The 19,732-nt window shown below is 45.1% G+C and overlaps 1 protein-coding gene across 5 annotated transcripts in view; it reads left to right on the top strand.

Annotated features, from left to right (window-relative positions):
• Dclk2 (doublecortin like kinase 2) overlaps positions 1–19,732 on the top strand; it is a 132,621-nt gene that overhangs the window by 110,370 nt on the left and 2,519 nt on the right. For 4 of the 5 annotated variants that reach the window (XM_028753097.1, XM_028753096.1, XM_028753095.1 and 1 more), the window contains 7 exons: positions 3,855–3,974; positions 4,194–4,340; positions 8,554–8,687; positions 9,020–9,097; positions 14,563–14,659; positions 15,179–15,259; positions 16,370–16,486. In XM_028753097.1, coding sequence (XP_028608930.1) covers positions 3,855–3,974; positions 4,194–4,340; positions 8,554–8,687; positions 9,020–9,097; positions 14,563–14,659; positions 15,179–15,259; positions 16,370–16,486 — 774 coding nt within the window. Of the gene's footprint in view, positions 1–3,854; positions 3,975–4,193; positions 4,341–8,553; positions 8,688–9,019; positions 9,098–14,562; positions 14,660–15,178; positions 15,260–16,369; positions 16,487–18,944; positions 19,027–19,732 lie in introns of all 5 variants that reach the window. The other variant, XR_003709445.1, reaches the window with a different exon arrangement.

The following is a 19,732-nucleotide window of genomic DNA, read 5'->3' as shown; positions in this document are numbered from 1 at the left end:
TCTCTCTCCTGTATACAGAAGAAACATTTGAGTTGGTCCTTGAACCATGGCAGGATTTTGGTAGGAAAACCTGTCAGTGGCCAGAACAGACTTTGCTCTGCCTTGTGGCTACATTAACAGAGGTTGTTGAGGAGGCTGTGGTATTGGGTTAGGATTCCTTCTGTTCTAAGACTGCTCATTCTAATTGAGTAGTGACTGACTCTCCACAGTAAAGAAACCCCAAGTGTCCTTTTCTCTTCACCCTATAAGTTTTGTATTCATTTTCCGTATGTTATGGGCCCAGACAAGACTCGAATGCAGAAGCCTATTACGCTAGTTTTGAGCTGTTGGAGTAACTTGCCACATAGTTTAAATCAACAGAAATTATCCCAGTTCTGGTTGTTGGAAGTCAGAAATCTACACTTGTTCTGGGGGTCCTGGGGAGAAGGTGCTTCTGGCTCTCAGCACACTTCCAGGTGATTGGCAGCCTTAGGTTACAGCCATATCATTGCAGTCTCTCCCCCTCTTCACATTTTCTCTTCTGGGCTTTTATTGCTGCTCTTGCATCCCTGTGAATTCTCCTGCCTCTCTAGAAGGCTGCTGTGATTCATTTGTGTTAGCCTGTTACTGTCTCTGTATTGCTCAGTCCCCCTTTCCTAATAAGGTAATATTTACAAAGTCTGGAGGATCAGGACTTGATGCATTTGGGTGACTATGAATTAATTCAACTGCATGTGCTTCCGTCAGAAACCACATAGAGTGATTTGAACACACTGTCCTGCTTGCTATCTCATCCTCAACAGTCTAGCTGCCAGCTGGGAAGCCACCGGCAGACAATGCACAGGGTGTGTTGTATATGTGCATGCATGTGTGTATGGGTACCAGTGTGTATATGTGTGTATATGTGCGTGCATGCACACACGTGCTCACACATTTGTAACTGTGCTGTTTGCTAGGAAGTGAGGCAGATGCCTCTAGGACTTAGGTACTCCAGACCAGCCCACCAACAGACGACAGTAGGAGCTATGATTTTTCTACATGTAGGTGTTGGCAGCCTAGGAGAGAGTCCCCCAGCTCAGCCTTGATGGAGCAGGGAGGCTCTTTATGGGAAGGTAGAGTCACGTCAGCCAGGCTCAAATCTACTTACATTCTGTACAGAGAGAGTTTGATAATTCTGTATTCTGTATATATTCTGTAGAATATTTTTACACGGTATAGTAAAAGCTACTGTGGGTTGCACAAGACTTGGGGAAAACAGTTGTGAAGCTTTATATTAGTGCTTATGTTTGGTTTTTCAGGATAATTAGTTTGAAAACGGTGTTTCTCAAACCTTCCTAATGCTGCAACGCTTTAACACAGTTCTTGTGTTTGGTGGCCCCCATCCATAAAATATTTTTATTGCTACATGATAATTGTAATTTCTTACCTTTATGAATTATAATATAAATATCTGTGTTTTCCAGTGGCCTTAGGCAATCCCCAAGGGGGTTGTGTCCCACAGGTTGAGAGCCACTGTTTTAAAAGGATTGTTCCTTTATAGTCAGGCATAGAAAGCAGTGGGGAGCAGAGAGGAGCAGCTTCTGTGTCCCAGCAGGAACCTTTACTCTGAACTTAGCTATGAGTGTTGTCAAGAGCAGAGCAGTGCATTCACATGTAGCTTATGTGGAGGCTGTTGTCCCAGTACTTACTTGGTGTTTGAACTTGACACTGCTGGTAGCTTTCTAACACTGCCGAGAGGGGTCCCACAGTGGGTCCACAGACGTTTTGAGTGCCTTTTGTTGAAGGGTCTCTGGATGTGATAGACAGCATGTTTTAACTCCATACAAAGAACTTTCTTTACACTGCTGACACAGACTGCTTCACGTTTATAAATTTGCATCCAAAACTTCCCTGAAAATAAGTTTAAAATCTCTTAACATTGGGGATAATGAGCAGGCAGAATATGGGGTTTAAGATGGAAACCATGACCTATTTAGTTTTAGAATGAGCTGACCGCTCTTGTGTTTGCTTCCAATAGAGTGAGACAAATTCTCGTCACTGCTTTTACATCTGATTCACTTGGTGTGAATAAGTGTGGAGGGTTTACCGTGTCTTCTGTGTGGCTGTAGTGGCTGGCTGTACAGTCGCTTCCCTGGATTGGGGTCCCAGGGTGTTGGCTGCTGCTTTGTGCTCATGCTCAGCAGGGGCCATTGTCCCTGACTTCCCAGCCATGGCTAGTTAGGCTTTGAAAGACTTGGACCTGTTGAGTCCTGCAGCATTCAAGAAGCCTAAGTCCCCTTTTCTGACAGGGCACAGATTCTCCTGACATAAAGCCCATGCAGCTCTTCATGTCCAGTTTGCTTGTTCCTGTCTTTTCATCAAAATAATATTGTCATTTTTACAGCTGTCATCTTCATTTTTAAAAATTCTAGCTTGAGTGTCACTCAGCCATTCCCCTTTCACAAGCTGTGATGTCCAGTACAAGAGATGTGGACTTAGAGGCGTGAACACTGGACTTACACTCCCACCTCCAAGGACTGAAATAAAACTAAGTCACAGCGTTACACAAAGCCGTACTCTGTGGCTAGCAGTCAGGAGTCATTTTCTAGTAGACTTTCCGATTTAGCATTTCTTGTCCTTTGCCGGTGTTTATCCCATGATGACTTTAATAGGCATAGAACGTTCAGTGCTCAAGAATTTCAACCCACCATGTGCAGGAGCTTGTAGATTTTATTCTGTGTGTTATTTGTTCATTTGTCATAATTTATTCTTCAAGCTATTGTCAGGGGTATTTGAAATTAGAGTAAAAATGTGAGTATGTGTATGCACCAAAGATACAGAAGATATGGGAAAACTAGGGATCAAATGCTGTGTCAGAATACCATGTTCTGCTCTGAAAGTCATGGTAGTATAGGCCAAGAGGAAATTAAACATCACACATGCACGCACACACACCACATACATACACACATGGGTGCACACACACACACACACACCCTACATACACACCATAGATGTGCAGTATACACACATCCTTAGGCAGTAAATGATACATCTATATAAAAGCATCTTATTTCAGCATTTAGAATGTCGAAGAGGTCAGCTAGCAAATTTTATACTGTACTTTCTAAATTCAAATAGATCTGCCGTTGACGTTAGTGAGGGTGTACACGTGCAGCCTTTGGAACAGAAAGGTTACTGCGTATAACTCGTGGATAATTTCCTAATTCTGTGAGTGACCATTTTATTACCGAGCAGTCCTCACTCACATTGCTCAGCAGGGCAACACTGAGGTAGTGTGCTCTCACCAGGGGAGAGGTGCTGTGGTTACAGTGAAAGCGAGCTGTGTGGTTTGGTGCCATCCAGATTTCTGAAGTACAGAGTGTAAGGAGCTCCCATCTGGAGAATGACTTCATCCTCACCCATAAAAGGAGAAAGCTTACTTTTCATGCGTGTTAGCATAAAATTAAAATTTATATCGGTAACAGTCAAGCGTTTTAATCTTAGAGCTTGAGTGTCAGATTTTCTTACATGCCCAGTTGCTGGTTTTCATGAAGTACTGAAGTTAGAAAGTGGCTCTGGCCTTCCTGCCTTACAGAAGGCACAGTGCTGTGTGGACACTGTCTTTACTGTCATTGGCTAGAGTGGAGTCATACACTGTATATCAGTTCTGGGCATGCTCAGAAGCCACTTTCTGTAAGGTCTTGGCAAAGACATGTTCACTAGTGGCCTGTCCTATCCCTGGGGAGCTAAGAAGGCAAGTGTGGTCGTCCTATGCCAAGAGACATGTCTCCCTCGGCATCAGAAATAGACTGTGATGTACTGTCCTCCAGGCTTTGGGCAGAGCAGAAGGTTCTGTGGTTTTCATGTCCCTCTCTACACCCTTTGTTTGACAGGAGCATCTGATTGAGAACGAGGTGTCAATCCTGCGCCGAGTGAAGCACCCCAACATCATCATGCTGGTTGAGGAGATGGAGACAGCAACTGAGCTCTTTCTAGTGATGGAACTGGTCAAAGTAAGGACGGGCAGGCTCACTGATGTCAGATCTCAGAGCACGCAGCGCTCCTGAGGAACCATCAGAAAAATGTTCCACAGCCTCTTAACCTTTGTTATTCAGACACATAAGTTTCATGCATGGCCCTTTCTCCGTCTGCTGCAAGTCGATGTGACACCCTTCTTATCTCAGAGGACTGAACTGTTGACATTTCGATGCATCTCTTTCTTTATCCTGTAGGGTGGAGATCTCTTTGATGCGATTACTTCTTCAACCAAGTACACTGAGAGAGATGGAAGCGCCATGGTGTATAACCTAGCCAATGCCCTCAGATACCTACACGGCCTCAGCATCGTACACAGAGACATCAAACCTGAGAATCTCCTGGTGTGTTCAAAATCTCTGCTATTTCATTTTTAACCCATGCTTCTGTTGTTTTAAATGATTGTAATGCTGTGAAAACATCACAGCGCAGAATAACATTAAGAGTAAACCAATACCACAGTGCTGAACAGAGAGCACACGAAAGGAACTCTAGAGAAACCAGCAAGTTCAAGTTTGTCGGGGTGTTTTACATGCACACATAAGACCCTGATGGGCTTCTTAATGGGTGTGCACGTTGTTTTCTGGACATTAGAAGTACATTTTCATTTGTATTTGATTGTGTTAGTCAGTTTCATGCTATGATAATGGGACACCTGCCGTAATTAATGTGTAAAGAGAAAGGGTAAAGTTCGGAGGTTCCGGTCTAATGGAGGTGCACCCATTGGTTCAGGCCTCCGATGGCTGATGGCAGTTCTGAAGAGCATGAGGTAGGGCCAACTGCCCACTTTGTGATCCAGGAAGCAAAGAAAGGGAGGAAGGGAGACTCAGGGACCTTTGAGGGTTTGTAATGATGTAAAGTACCCTGTATGAAGCCCGTCCTGCTAACGGGTCCACCTCCCCCCAGCATCACCACCCTAAGCATCAAGCCTCTGACACAGAGATTCTGGGGTCCTTGGCCATCTAAAACTTATGGCAGCAATACTAACTGAAGAACAAAATTGTAAGGTGATAACTTTGGAGAATAAGATAGGGACCAGTAGAAGCCCATGGGTGGGAGGAGCAGACTAGGTGACTTCATGTACAAACAGAACTTTGGAGGTAGTCCATTCCTCTAAGCTTTGTAAATATGGAAACTGAAGATATGCTATGTCTTTTACATACTTGTAAGTGCATGCTCTCCCTCCCTCAGTTCTACCTCTTGGGAGATAGAACCACACATGCAGAACATCTAGCACAGCAGACCCCACACACAGTTAGCTCCTCTGTTGTATCAGATGGCAATGTCTCCGTAGAAAGGGCATTTGTTGAACCATGGTGGGAAGGCTGGCATAAGATGCTTCTTAGAGAGGCTGGTGGTCAGCTCTGGCTCTAACACCATCAGGAGACATGACTGCTGGAGGCTACCCGGATCTGGTTAGTGAAGTTCCCAGGCATGATGTAGCTACCATGGAAGTGCTCTGTGGCAGCAGGAAACTCTAGCACAGCCTGCTAGCTGATTTTCCTAGAGGAGATGGCCCTATGTCAACAGGGCTTCTCATGGCTGGGCTGCCAGCAGAAGCTCCCAAGTCCTTTTCAGTCTGTGGCGTAATGCCATCAGTTATCTTCAGGCTATGTGTTTAAAGTGTATGTGAGACGTAAATGAATTTTGTAGTGGGTATTGAAGCCCATCCTAAGATACTTCATTATGCTGTGTTCTAAAGTGTAAGGCACTGTTTCTGAGCAGCATCATTGTTTTTATTATTAGTGAAATCGTGACTCACTTTTCAAGGCTGGCATTGAATTCTGAATTCTGGCATTGAGTTCAAGAGATTATCTTAGCTTCTTGAGAGGCTAGGACTGTAGACATTTTTTGTGAGTATATGGTGCTAAGACTGTGGGATCAGCCTCCAGAAAAGACCCTAGCAGCGTACACATTTCTGAGCTGCACATGTGCCAGCTATGCAAGCCCCAGTCGTAGGTGTCTGTCCCTAGATTTAGTCAGCAGATTGGCACTGCACTGAAGAGACGGTACCACTGAGGTACTAACAGTGAACACCCCACACGACTCTTGTTCTCTTCCAGTCTGGGAACTAATGCAGTTTTTAAACAGCAGGGCATTCTGACATCTGATTTGCATCCCCTTGCCTGGTATCATAACTTAAAACCCTGCCAAAGCAGATGTATGGGTTTGTGTCAGGGAGCACGAAGGTGGCCATTAATGCTGTGAGTTACAGCCCAGCACTGCCCTGTCATAGTTAAGTATGGAGACTAGTGATAAATTCAGTGTTTCCAGGAGTTCGGGGACAGAGGAGAGAAGAGGTTGGGTTTCTCATGGTTGATGTCCTTCTAAATCATTACGCTGGCGTTTTATTTAGAGAGCATGAGGGATTCCCTTTGGATGCGAGACCTGTGTTCCTCCCACTTCTCAGCTTTGCATTCTGCCAGCTGCTTGACAGAGCATCTCTCAGTGTGAGGTGGGCCATTTGTACATGGCAGGGCTGAGGTTTTCACAGTTGTCTAAATTCACTCAGAATCTGCACTTGAGGCTGCCAGGGTTTTGGCTTTGTTTCGCTACAGAACACATTGGAGGGTGGTTTAGTGGAACAATGAGGGGTCCTGGCTACAAAGCCTGCTTGGTAGCTTACACTTAGTTCTATGAGCCTCAGTTTCCTTGCCTGCAAAATGCAGGTAGCGTTTATTTTCTGGTTGGCCAGTGTGGTCCCAATCAAAGTCTAGTGCTGTGCTTGAGAGAATATGTGAATTTGACTAGTTCTTGAGGGTATCAGTAACTGTCAGGAAGCCTTGGGAACGATGCTCTTCATTTGTCTCTAGTCATTTTTCCTCCCTTTCTATTTGCCAGACCTTGTGTAGGGTGTAGTCTCTCCACCTCCCATCTCCACCCCAGCTCCACAGTCAGTTGCACAAAGCAGACCCTAGCCAGCCTCTTGTGTGTCTTTGCCATGCAGTTACACAGTGGTGTTTAATTTTCCTTGTAGATTTGAACAGAATCCCCAGCTAGGATTTAAAGGTTATTAATATGTTGCATATTTTCTTCTATATTGGGAGGAGATGATCAGCTAAAGCACTATTATTTCCCACTTCTATCTAAGCCATACTTTCATGGTTAACCAAGGAGTCCCAACCAGTCGGCAACTGTAGGCTGCCCACTCCCTTTCTGTCTGTACATCTGCATCTGACTCTGTGTTCTATAGGGGATGTAAAAATGCAGCTTCTGAGACCGACAACAGCCTCTCAGCACCCCACACATCTCTAAATGGAGGGTTTAAATAACACAGTTTTATAAAAACAGTAACTAATGACTTGTAAATATGAGATAGCAGTGACATTACTGAGACGTTGACTCATGTGCTTATACATGCTCTGATCACTTCAGTTGCTCAGAATTCTGTTCTCCTGTTTGGGTTTCAGTAAATGCATCGTAAGTCCTAACTGTATCTATTCTAGATTGTTCTTATTAATGTTTACATTAAACACTGTGGATGGAAAGCTGTCTTATGTGGCATGACTAAGAATCTCCACTCTGTAGCTTCAAGCTAGATCCTTTGTATATTTGCGTATGTCTCTGCTGTGTTGTGGGGTTCACACAGAGTGATACCCACTGTAGAGGGGTTCAGAATCACCACCACTACTCCATGACTCTCTAAAGTCATGGAGATGTGCATGAGCTGTGTAAATACTGTGTGTAAATATGGAGGATACTGTAATGTCCCAAAGGAAAAAGTGTTCTGTATCAGATAAGCAGGGAAGGGTAGTGGGCCATCAGTGTCATAGGGAGCCCCAGGATCTCTGTACTCTCTGTCAGTGACTGTGTAAGTCACCTCCCTCAGTGGCAGATGCTAGTCACTGCTTATGTTGAAAAAACATCGCTTTCTAAGTATTTCCCTTCTAAAGTTTGTAGTAGTTGAAATGCAAGTCCGGCTCAGTAGTAAAACACAAGGAGAAACAAGCTGTGTTTAAAATATAAAAATAGAGTCTTGCATATTGATTTGGTCTGTGCGGCTACTTTTTTCTGAAGTTTGGTGCTTTTAAATGGACACACAAGAGAATCTATTTTGGCATGTTTGTTTATCACACAGCCAATACTCAGTTAGCTGTCTGTGTGCTCATTGGCTTCCAAAATTGTCTACTTGTAATGTTATTTCCTGGCTTTTATCTCTTAAGGAAAGCTTGCTTGGATATAAGGTAAATTGTTCTCAGTTATGTGGTCATTGTAAGCACATGGGTATGTCTGCAAGTATAATAAGCCAGAGGAATGAAGTTAAAGTAACTCTCGGTGCTGCTCGTGGAGGCTTGTTAAGGCTAGGGCATTGTAGATCATGCAGAATTTTACCTTTGGAAAACACAGTTGAACTGAATGAAGTCTCTGAGGAGATCTCTTGGCCCTTTACAACAATGGTTCTCTTACCAGAAGAACTTTCTTTAAACATTGTAAAAGTCAATGTGTCTTTCCTGCCTAATTCCTAGGTCCCTCTCACAGCTGTTTAAGGGATGGGGGAAAGACCCAAAACAACAACAGCAACAAAGACTGATGATTGTTGGCTGTTTTCTGTTCCAGGTGTGCGAATACCCAGATGGAACCAAGTCTTTGAAACTGGGAGACTTTGGGCTGGCGACGGTGGTTGAAGGCCCGTTGTATACAGTCTGTGGCACGCCAACTTATGTGGCACCAGAAATCATTGCTGAAACAGGGTGAGATTCTGCCTGTCTCTGACCATGCTTTGATATGGGTGACATGGGTGACAAAGGCACATAGTTGTCGTTGTTGCTTTGTGTCCAGTGTGTCCTGAGAAGGAAGACTGGGAAGCAGAGAGATGTAACATGCACCATGAGCGTGAATTTAGGGAGTAGTTTGCTCTTATCTGGCCTGCGGAGTGGGAGGCGGTCACTGATAGTGGTCGGATGGAGAGAAAGCACATGGCTTTTCAGAGGACAGCTCCCCCTTCTGTGTGGCACTCATAAAGACTTCAGCAGTGAGGCTTATGCTCAGGCCCACCATTGCCTGCTCTCTCTCACTGTTCCAGGTATGGCCTGAAGGTGGATGTTTGGGCAGCTGGTGTGATTACGTACATACTTCTCTGTGGATTCCCACCATTCCGGAGGTAACTATATTTGAATTATAAATTCCCAGACACTTAACTCCTGGCAGAAAGGACCCTAAGCCAGTAAATAAAATTACCAGTTTAAAATTATATAAATACAACTTTCACTGTTTGTCTTAATTTATAGCCTACTGGTAGAAACTCATGTTTTGTCTTTGGCGTTTTGATTTTTGTTTTTCCTCTTTGTTTTTTCTTTTCCTTCCTTTCTTCCTTCCTTTCCTTCCTTTCTTTCCTTTCTGTCCTTTCCTTCCGTTCCTTCCGTTCCTTCCATTCCTTCCATTCCTTCCTTCCTTCTTTCTCTTTTGTATGGGAGCCTGAACACAGGGATCGTCCGTTTGTGCACACTCTGCCTCTGAGCTGGCCCTACTCTGACCATACTTCGGATATGAAGCCTTTGCTTTGTGTGTGAGCCTGTGAGCTCTTTGGCTATCGTTCCATGAAATATGTTTCTAGTAGACTCTAGATTTTGCTGCTTCTGAAGAAGGGTAGAATATAAAGATCCTTATGTAGAAAGCTGAATCATTCAGGTATACTTTTTGAAGTTCTTGGTATAGGTGCCACTTTTACTTGATTCGAGAGCAGCGTTTTAAACTACTCAATTTTGATATGAAATTTCTAAATCACCCAAATTCTATCTCATAAACCAGAACGCTTTATGGTAGCTTTAGTCCTTCATGTAACATTTATTATCTGAGAAGTGAAGTTAGAGAAAATTTGGCATCAACTGGCCTGACACTTGGCAGCTATGTGCTGGCCTGGTGGGAACGGAGGTGAACACAGCCAGCCATGGAAATGCTTGCTGCCTGGCCAGCCCAGCCATCGGCCCTGGGCTGGGCCAGCCACACTGGCTGCAGCTCTTATTTTGATCTGTTTCATCTCCTCTGCTGTGACCTGGACTGATTTGGAAGCTGCAGTGCATCTATCTCCACGTGCATGGGCACTTTTCTGCTTTTTTTTTTTCCACTGCCTCCTTCACTCTGGTGAGCAGCGAACGCGGTGTGCCAGGTACTGTTCCAAGTGATGGCAGTAGTTCACAGGCACATCCTCAGAGCTGTGGTTTCAGTCCATTTTGGCTGCTGTAAGGAACTGCCACAGACTATGTGGCTCATTAGGACTGGAAGCTTATTCTCACAGTGATGGAGGCAGGAGATTAAAGACCAGAGCAGCAGCAGGCTTGGTGTCTGGTGAGGGCCTGCTTCCTGGTTGGTGGACAGCCATCTTCTCGGTGAAGTCACACAGCAGAAAGGGAAAGGGCAACCTCTAGGAACTTCTGAGTGTCTTGTCTCCTCCTCATCTTCTTTTTCCTCCCCCTCCTCCTCCTCCTCCTCCTCCTCCTCCTCCTCCTCCTCCTCTTCGTCCTCATCCTCCCCCCCTCCTCCTTTTCCTTCTCCTCCTCCTCCTCCTCCTCATGACATTGGGGTTGAACTCAAGGATTCCTGCTAGGCAAGCACTCTACCACTGAACTCTATCCTTTCTAGGGACTTTCCCCAAAGACACTACGATTATATTTATGAAGGCTCTGTTCTTATAACTCTGGCTGTCTCCCAAAAGCCCACCTTGTAATACCTTCCAAGTGAGGATGAGGCTTCACCATGAGGAGTTTTGAGGAGTTCATAGTACTGTTGAATGTTGAACTGGGTCAGTGAGTGAAAAATAGCTTATCTTTTCTCTCCAAACATTTGTTATGAAAACTTCCTGGAAAAAGTTAGAAAGTTTAATTTTTTTAAGTTCTCACATTTTCAGTGTGAGTTCAACAATGTTTTTATTGATTATTGATCATTGCTGTGCACAGAATGACACAGAACTGAGAGTCTACTTGGGGGATAGAGACATGGAATACAAGAATAATGACAAGAAGCAACTGGTTGGGTATGTGTGATTGGCCAGCTCAGAGATACTAAGCATAGACTAAAGGACTCCATTGTGCAAGGCAGAAGGGAAGAAGTAGAGGATGGGTAGTTTGTGGTCTTTTGTTTTGTTTTGTTTTGTTTTGTTTTGTTTTTTTACAGTGACTTGGGCCCTGGGCTGATTTGGGTGATGATTTTTTTTTTGGGGGGGGTGGCTAGTCAAATTTGGAAGGATGATGTGTTTTGCTAACACGTGGTAACAGGGTCAACATGGAGTTTTTGTGACTTATCCAAGTTGAGATGAAGGAAAAGGAATTTGCAGGATCAGCATTAGGGAGTGTATGCTCACGACTCCCTCTAGTGTCCACAGTCTCTGGTGCAGCCAGGGAGAGCAGTGTTTTTACTGTTACCCAAGTGAGGGTCAAGTTGGATGTCACCGTGGGCAGCATCAGCATCATGAGATGGAGAGGTGACTTGGGCTGACGAGAGCAGCCCACAGCATTCTGGGGGCTGCCTAATATCAGGAATCTCTGGCTATCACACTTTGAAACTTCGAGAACATGTCTTTCCTCTTTGCTACTGAGATAACCTATGATGTGAAACACCTCTTCAAGAAGCGTCTTTACAGCACAGATATGTTAGGCAGATCTCACAACCCACTGTTAATATAAAAGCATCCATGGGAAATTAAGGATGTGATGGTTTAAGTGATAATTGCCTAGAATGGATGGCATAATTGTGACTCTAGGGCTGGAGAGGGAGCTCACTTGATTGGTAGACGGCTCTTGGTTCAATCCTCGGCACTATGTATTATAGGCAGCACTTGCCTATAATCCCAGAATATAGGACACGGAATCAAGGAAGATAGGAAGTTCAGGGCCATCCTTGGCTATGTAGCAAGTTTGAAGTCATGCTGGGCTACATGAGACCCTGTATCAACAAATAAAATAAAAGCAACTAGATCATATTTTATAATACATATTAAAGCCCTTTAAACAAGCACTTCAAAGTGCTTTGTCTTTTACAAAATATACATTCAACTGACAGCTTTTGAACTGAAACTGTTATCTGGAATGTACTGCTTCCCTTTGTCGAATGGCTGTCTTTCTCTTTTCAGTGTCTGTGGGTTTTAGCTCCAGCTGGCTTGCTTTCTATTTGTTGGTTTGTTTGTTCTTCTTACTTCTTGAGCTCACTTGCCCCTCACCCCTCCTTAACATCAGAGCCATCTGTACTCAAATTGGTTTTCAGAGACATCCAAATTTTTCCCAAGAAAGAGTGTGCTACAGCTACTGACGAAAGCATTTGTAAGGTTGTTCTGAGATTCCTGGTCCATCCTTTCTCAGCCCCACCCCACCCCACCCAACTCTCTCTGTCATAGATGAGGGCTGTGTCTGAAATAGCTAACACCTGACCTTATCAGGTGTCCTTCCTGAACCTTTCACCATCTGTCACTGAAAGAGACTGTTTCTGCTTAGTGGACTGTTTTACACCCTTGGCCCTGTCATCTAAGGGGTATAGTTTAGAATAAAAAAGCACCCCCCAGCAGACCTTGTAATATAAATGTGATGATAAATCCATTGTGGATTCAAACAGAGTAGCTCTTTGTACCTGGGTACCAGAAGGATGACTGCCTGTAGGCTGTTCTTCTACTGGGTGCTTAGCTCTGGACAGTGCTGATCCCTGGAGTCTCGCTCTATCTGTTTAACACTCTGGGGTCCTTTTCGCTGGATCGGGCTATGTTGCTTAGATTCCATGGACTGTTGTGAATGGCTGGTGAAGATGGACTCCAGCTTTTAGAACTGTACTGTCTAAGTGATCAAGTCAATATAAGCTACCTGTGACTCCAGGAGTAAAACCGGGAGGTGGAGTAGTGGGAACACTCTTGAGAGTCGGTCATATGTATGTCTTCTTCTAACACCATCTGCTGTGTAAGTTCTCACTTCTAACGGCTTCTGTAAAGTCCTGGTGGGTTCTTCTGTGCAGTTCTCACTCTCTTTGAAGGAGCACTGAGCTGATCACAGCAGTGCAAAGGAGAGAAGCCATTGTGTTTCCTTACAGACAGCTGTGTGCACCCATTTTCCAGGTGTGCAGTGGTGACTTCTCGCCTTGCCTGGTTGCCCCACCTGGCCCTTGCTTCTCAATATACCTTTGGCTGTCTGTGCAGCTAAAGCAGAAGTCTTGCAAATGCTTGAGTATAGAAGTCAGCCCTGTCCCTGTCAGAGGTCCCTAGCAATTGTCCCTAGACACTGCTCTGTGTCCCTTTTGAGAAGGTGGCAATCAGAACCCTAAAGGTTTGGCGGAGAAATTCTATGAAATTTGCAGTCTTCCAGGTAAACGCTAACTTATACTCCTGGCTTGATTGATTGATTGATTGATTGATTGATTGATTTTTTCGAGACAAGGTTTCTCTGTGTAGTCCGGGCTGTCCTGGAACTCACTCTGTAGACCAGGCCGGCCTTGATTTCAGATCCTCCTGGATTTTAATTTGATCCTAACAGCATATTCTGAGTTTTTTGTTGGGGCCTGTGGTGGACCAAGAAAGCTAAGCATGTTTGCTGTTTCTGTTCCCGTGTTCACCACACACGGGACATCCCCCATCCAGAGTCTCTCCCTTCCGTTTTCACAGTTCAACCAAATGTCAAGAGCTGTGGATCCATTAGACCCCATATGTGTGTTTGGGGAAGGGCTAAGCAGCTCAGGTTGGGAGACGCCCACTTGAGAGCATCCAGGACGCTTTCCTTGACTGAGCAAACCTAGCTGGCGTCAGTGGAAGTATTTGCTTTCTGAGACTGAGCACAAAGGAAAGTTGAGTTGTGGTGGGGAGCAAATTATGTCATGCTTTGTATAGATTTAGGTTCTGAAATCTATGCTTTGCAGTGAAAAAGTGGAAAGTTTTGTAGAGACCTTCCTATGAAGGAAAAAATAAAGGTTGCATAGATGCTGCTGTTCTACACTTAGGCATGAGTCCTGGTGAAACTGCCAACCTCCCCCTGAGGGTTCCACTATTTGTAATTTCTATATTTGCTTGTGATATAAATATAGACATATTTATATAGAGCTAAATATGTTTATTATATATATGTATATATACACATACATATACATGTGTATATATATGTATACATTATATATATACATGCATATGTATGTGTGTATGCATGCTTGTATATGTGTGTATGTGTTTGTGTGTGTGTTTGTGTGTGTGTCTGTGTGTGTGTGTATTATTCTTTTCCTTTTTTTCTTGGGTTCTGGCTGTATTTTGCCTTGGTTGGTCTTAGGCTCCAGTGCTGACCTTGCCTTAGCTCTCCAGGTATCTAGTTCTGGAGGAACATGCCACAACACCTCACTTTCATTTTAACCAAGCTTGTTTTCTGAGGCATTAAGTACACAGCCTTTCATACCATCCACTCCTGGAGCTCTCTCTGCATCATTGTCTGTGCCTTTGGTTCCCAGGCCTAAGAAATGTCCTTAGGCTCATTGTCCAGAAGGAAAATTCTGTTGTCACCATGTAGCTATGATACACAACTGAGCACTGACATGCCCAATCCAAAGAACCTCTACGCCTTTCTGTCGCTCAGACACTCATTTGACTCTATTCTTCCGTTTCTTTGTCACTAGTGAGAACAATCTCCAGGAAGATCTCTTTGACCAGATCTTGGCTGGAAAGCTGGAGTTTCCAGCCCCCTACTGGGACAACATTACAGACTCTGCCAAGGTACTGTGGAGGGATCTTCCTGTGTACACTGGAGGGTCCTTGCATGTGGGGCTGTAGCAGCCCACAGCTTGGGGCTCCTGAGGTTTGACTTCTAATATGTGACCTTTCTGTAAGTTTATATAATGTCCTATAGTGTAGTCTCTGGAGTCCCTAACTAGACTTCGAAACCTGGACTACAATTCTGTCCCTCCACTGCTGTTCTAAGTGCTGTAGACATATGTGATGAAAGTGGAAAATTCCGCAGTATCCTGTGGAGTGAGGTCAGAGATCCAAAAGTCTTAGGAGACACAGTCTAGGATCGCACTCACTGGAAGGAGATGCTGCTGTCCCAGGCACTGTGCTGACACAGGCAGTGATCTGCCTGTTTCACAAGCCCTGAACGTGTGGGTGGTTGGCATCATGCCCCAGTGGCTGAGCTGCTGTGTTGGCTTTTGATTTCTGTATTTATGCTGGAATCACCCTCTTTCTCCTCCTCTGTGGTCTTCCCTCCCCCTTCCCTCCCCTTTCTCCCCTTTATAGGAGTTAATCAGTCAAATGCTTCAGGTAAACGTTGAAGCTCGCTGTACTGCAGGAGAAATTCTGAGTCACCCCTGGGTGTCAGTAAGTACCCACATTCCCAGGGAATGAAGGAGTTTATGTTGTGTGGTCAGCAGCATGCTTTCTTGCTATGTGTTTTGCACAGGCACAGTTGTACATTCAAACTCTATGGCAGGTAGAATGTCTGTCCTATTGATCAAGTATCATGGGAGAAGATGATACTGGAGTCCCCACCTGCTTTGTAGATAGTGTGTCCCTTGCTGGACCTCAGTTTACTCATTTATGAAATGGGGGTTGGCTATGATGTTCTTTAAGAACCCATTCCATGACTTTGTTCTAGTTTGGGGGTTTGTGTTTTCCTCAGAGATGAATGTGTTTCAGACTGTGACCTCTGTGTCTACATGGCATGCAGTCCTGTGGACTGGAAGGAGGTAGCAGAGAGGATGTGGTACTGACCACATGTTTCCCCTGGGCAAAAGGTGAACTAGAAGGCAAGTCCTGAACCCTGAGTTCATTAGCCACAGGGCTGTGCCACTGTACCCCCTCCACTCATCAGACTGCTTCCCTGGGCTGAGGCACAGGTCGAGGAGACACCACATCTCTTTGTGAGCAGTAAGGACTATCAGCTGAATGACTGATGTCCTGGGGATGGAGCTTGAGCCTTCAGCATACAGCGTGTTCTCCTGCCAGTTTTGTTTTAACTTAAGAAATGGGGTCAAACATTAGGCTTACGCCATGTTCTCTCCTCAGCCTGCTGTGTAATCAGAGCTATAGCAAGGTGGCACAGCACACACAAATTCTTCATGAAAATGATAAACTCTCAGTTTTTATCTTTCCATGGGATGACTTGTATTGTGTTTGCCTTGGGAGAGGGCCTGAGAACCCTACCCAGTGCCATCCAGAGGAGTGTCTGCCTGAAGGCTTGAGGCGTGGTGCTGTAGAATTCTGTGTTTCTGCCATGCCGAGGATGGAATATAGGGTCTCATGCATGCCAGTTCAGTGTTCTTTCATGGCGCTATACAGCGGCAGCAATTATTTTTGAAAGAATTGAACCTCTGTTCTTCTGGCTAAGATGAGCCTGTATAGGATGACGTCATTCGGTTGGTGGTGGGGGTAACAGTGAGCAGCTGAAGCTGAGGACCCAGAGTCACTGTGTTTGGTTCTTTTCTGTAGGATGATGCATCCCAGGAGAATAATATGCAAGCCGAGGTTACAGGTAAACTAAAACAGCACTTTAATAACGCGCTCCCCAAACAGAACAGCACCACCACTGGGGTCTCCGTTATCATGGTAAGTGGGATGCTAAGCTCTGGCTGGCAGAGCTGGGGGCTTCTGGCCTGCCTGCTGAGCTGGAGCTATCTTCTAAACCAGATAGCCAGTGTTCTGCCCATGGAAGCTGGTGTCTTCCATGTTTCCATGGAGGATTGCCTGGCATGTGAAGGGTGCTTTTGGCCCTGTTCCCTAGATTCTGCATGGCAGCTAGGGGCTGGGAGGAGACACAGAACCACAGTGATAGGCAAGTGCCAGGGAGCTCAGGCTGGAGCTTACCTCACCTCTCATAGCTGCTGCTACATCCAGAGAGAGAGTGCAGTCCACAGCATGGGCGGTGTAAGGAAGCAGGGCCCAGCCTCTTAACTGAGGTGTGATTTCTTACAGACTTGGGATATAAAACAGCCAAGTTAACAAACTTCACTTTCTAAAGACTGTTTGGTTTAAAACAAAAAAGTAGTTTGTGTGTTTTTAAACCCATATTAGTATTTTTTTTTACATCACGTTTTCATGGTTAGAGTTTTACTTTAAAAGTAACAGTGATCCTAGTTTTGTACTTCTTCCAAAATCCTTAAGGCTATGAATCTAAATATTTAAACACACACAAAAAAATGAAAAGCAACATTAAGGAGAGTCAAAAGAAAGTACAGGACAGAAAAATAACCCAAGTGAGCTCTCTGATGTCTGGGAGTCGCTCTGAGCATCCCCTACCTGCTGGCCAGCCAAGGTCTCCAACAGCAGTGTCTCTGTCCTCCTGCCCACCCACAGCAGACCGCAGACACACAGGGCCAGGGGTGGATATCGGGAACTCTCTCCAGCGCCAGGTTCCTGAGATAGCCTGTCCCTGAAGCTCTGTCATTTGCTTCTAGAGCATCTTCTTGCCGTGTAGGAAAGGTTCTCAGTATTCCTCCCTACACTACTGGAAACTCTCACTGCACAGTGTAGTCTCAGGATGTCTGGAAAAAGGGGGAGCCCAGGAAGCCACAGAGTGCACACACCCCTTATGGACACAACTATTCTGCTATTGGTTAGGCACCTGCAGCATTCCTGGTCCCTGCTATCAGTGACATGGTGACATATTCCCTTCTTCCAGGGCTCTTAGTTCATTGGGTAGGCTCCCTCCCACTGTGCTCCCTGCTGGGATCTGTGTGCATTTCCTCCCTACTCAGCTTGAGTCCACAAACTGGGCTTTGTGCTGCCTTTTAAGACTTAGGGGTGCTCTTTGAAGAACACAGGAAGGCTGGAGTTGTAGCTTCCATCACTCTGGAGTCCACAGCAGGAGGACTTCTCAGGGATTCGTTTTTTGAGACCCAGCCCTTGAACAGAAGCTGGGTGCATCTGCACCGTGCATGGTGTTGTAGGCAGCTTCTGTGGAAGTGCAAGAGAAAACCATTAAGAGTCAGCATTTGTGTTCAGCGGCTGTGTGTGTGCCCCCAATAACCTCCTAAAGTATATATTCAGCATCTAGTACAGTCTTTAAGAGAAGTTGATAGAGTCAGAATTTTATATCATATATTAATTAGCTTTCTAATCTTCCAAGACTTGTTAGTTTTGCAGCCCTGTGCCCTGCACTATGAGAATGTATCCAGTGGGTCGCTGGAATTAATGGCCACTAGGCCTGTTCTCTGCCTCCTGACCACTGAAGCTCAGCTGAGGGTCTGGAATGATTGACAGTCATCTCTTGGGCCAGGTGTAAGCTGTGTAAGCTGCACTGTGGATAATAACACAGAGAACCTCTCACCACTTACAAATAGTGGTTTCCCCCTTGCTAATGGAGTTAGTCAGATGTCAAACTCTTGAGTTTTAACAGGGTGTTCCCGAGACTGAACAAACTTTAAGAAGGTGACTGTATAAAAATTGTGTGTTGATGTATATGCAGGAGCTATTTGGCACATGTTGGTGACATCCAGCTAACCACATTCTCTGCCTAAGCCTCCAGATTGTGAGCACTGGGAACTGCATTCAGAATCCACTGGAGATATCCCTGAGACTTGTTTCTAGCAGTCTCAGTTCTCAGTGGTTCAAAAGCCAGTCTGCCAAATTTTGACGTGGTCCCAAAAGTAGCAGAAGGCTTCTTGCTTGTCCTTCCCCAACTCAGGGCTGGGCCTATGTGTGGCTGCTGGGGAAAACTTGTGACACACTTCTGGGTCCTGTGTCATATGTATCATGATTGTACAACTGAGATCAGTTTTTGAAATTGTTTTTATATATAAAATAACTATACAATGCCTATCTCTGGCATGAGTTTGTCATTATTGAATATATGGTGTCAGTAGCAGAAGAGTAAGATATGTTTTGTAGCTGAATGGTTAATGATCTCTGTGCATAATTTAAAGATGTGGTCCTTCCTGTCTCCTGTCACCTCAGCATGTCCCTAAAGCAGGTATCTGATGCTCCATGAATAGTGTGCTAGGGTAGGGCTGACTCAGAAAGGGGAAAGACACCCAAGTGACACTGTTGTCTGCATTTCATTTGACAGTTTGATTTGACAGTTTGAGAGACACTTCAGAGTTTCGTTCTTTCCCCAGTTGAGACTATGAGAAATCGTGAAGCAGATCCCGGTATTCAACACACTGCTCATGAGAGCTACACCTCACTTTCAGCCCCTCTTCCAGCTGCATGCTTGTCTCAGACTCTGGGCCCTCAGCTTCCTGCTGGTACGGGTCCTGTGAACCCACTGACCTCCTGGCCAGCCCAGCCCAGCACGCCTTTGGGGAGCTTTGTGCTAGACTTAGCTTGTCAAGCCTGGTTTCCTGCTCAGGAGCAGAGCCAGCAGTTCTGTGGCCTGCTCCTGTTTACATAGGTGAAGGGCATCTTTCTACAAATGATGGCAAGGGATGAGTATCTTCATGAGGTTTTAGTGCTTTGTCCAGAGCTGCAGCATGTTTATCAGCCAGCCTCCAGGGGAAGAACACGACCATATCAGAAAGAGTGCTCTCCCTGACAGTGCTCAGTGTGGTGATGAAGGACAGTGGATTTGGGAGGTGGCTTCTTTGTCCCAGTGAGGGACAAAAAAAGGGGTGGAGTGGGGGGGGAGAAAAGCCTCAGACTAGAAGGGGCCCTCTTGTGGCAGAAAAGGGAATGACAAGACACCTCCTTCCATGGTCTTGCAGAGGGAGAAACATTAGTCAAAGGATACATTTTTTTTTCCCACCCAGAAGCTCTTTGCTTACTTTGGTGGCATGGGGGTGGGGCTTGGGGTTATTTCCTTATTTAAGACAGACAAGACTGTTAATTGTGTCGCTTCTGTTGAAAGTAAGTCTAGTT

The sequence above is a fragment of the Grammomys surdaster genome, unplaced genomic scaffold, assembly GCF_004785775.1.
Source record: "Grammomys surdaster isolate TR1022 unplaced genomic scaffold, NIH_TR_1.0 125946, whole genome shotgun sequence".
In the NCBI taxonomy this organism is placed as follows: Eukaryota; Metazoa; Chordata; class Mammalia; order Rodentia; family Muridae; genus Grammomys; species Grammomys surdaster.
The sequence above is the reverse complement of the archived record's forward strand: the minus strand, read 5'-3'. Positions and strand labels throughout refer to the sequence as shown.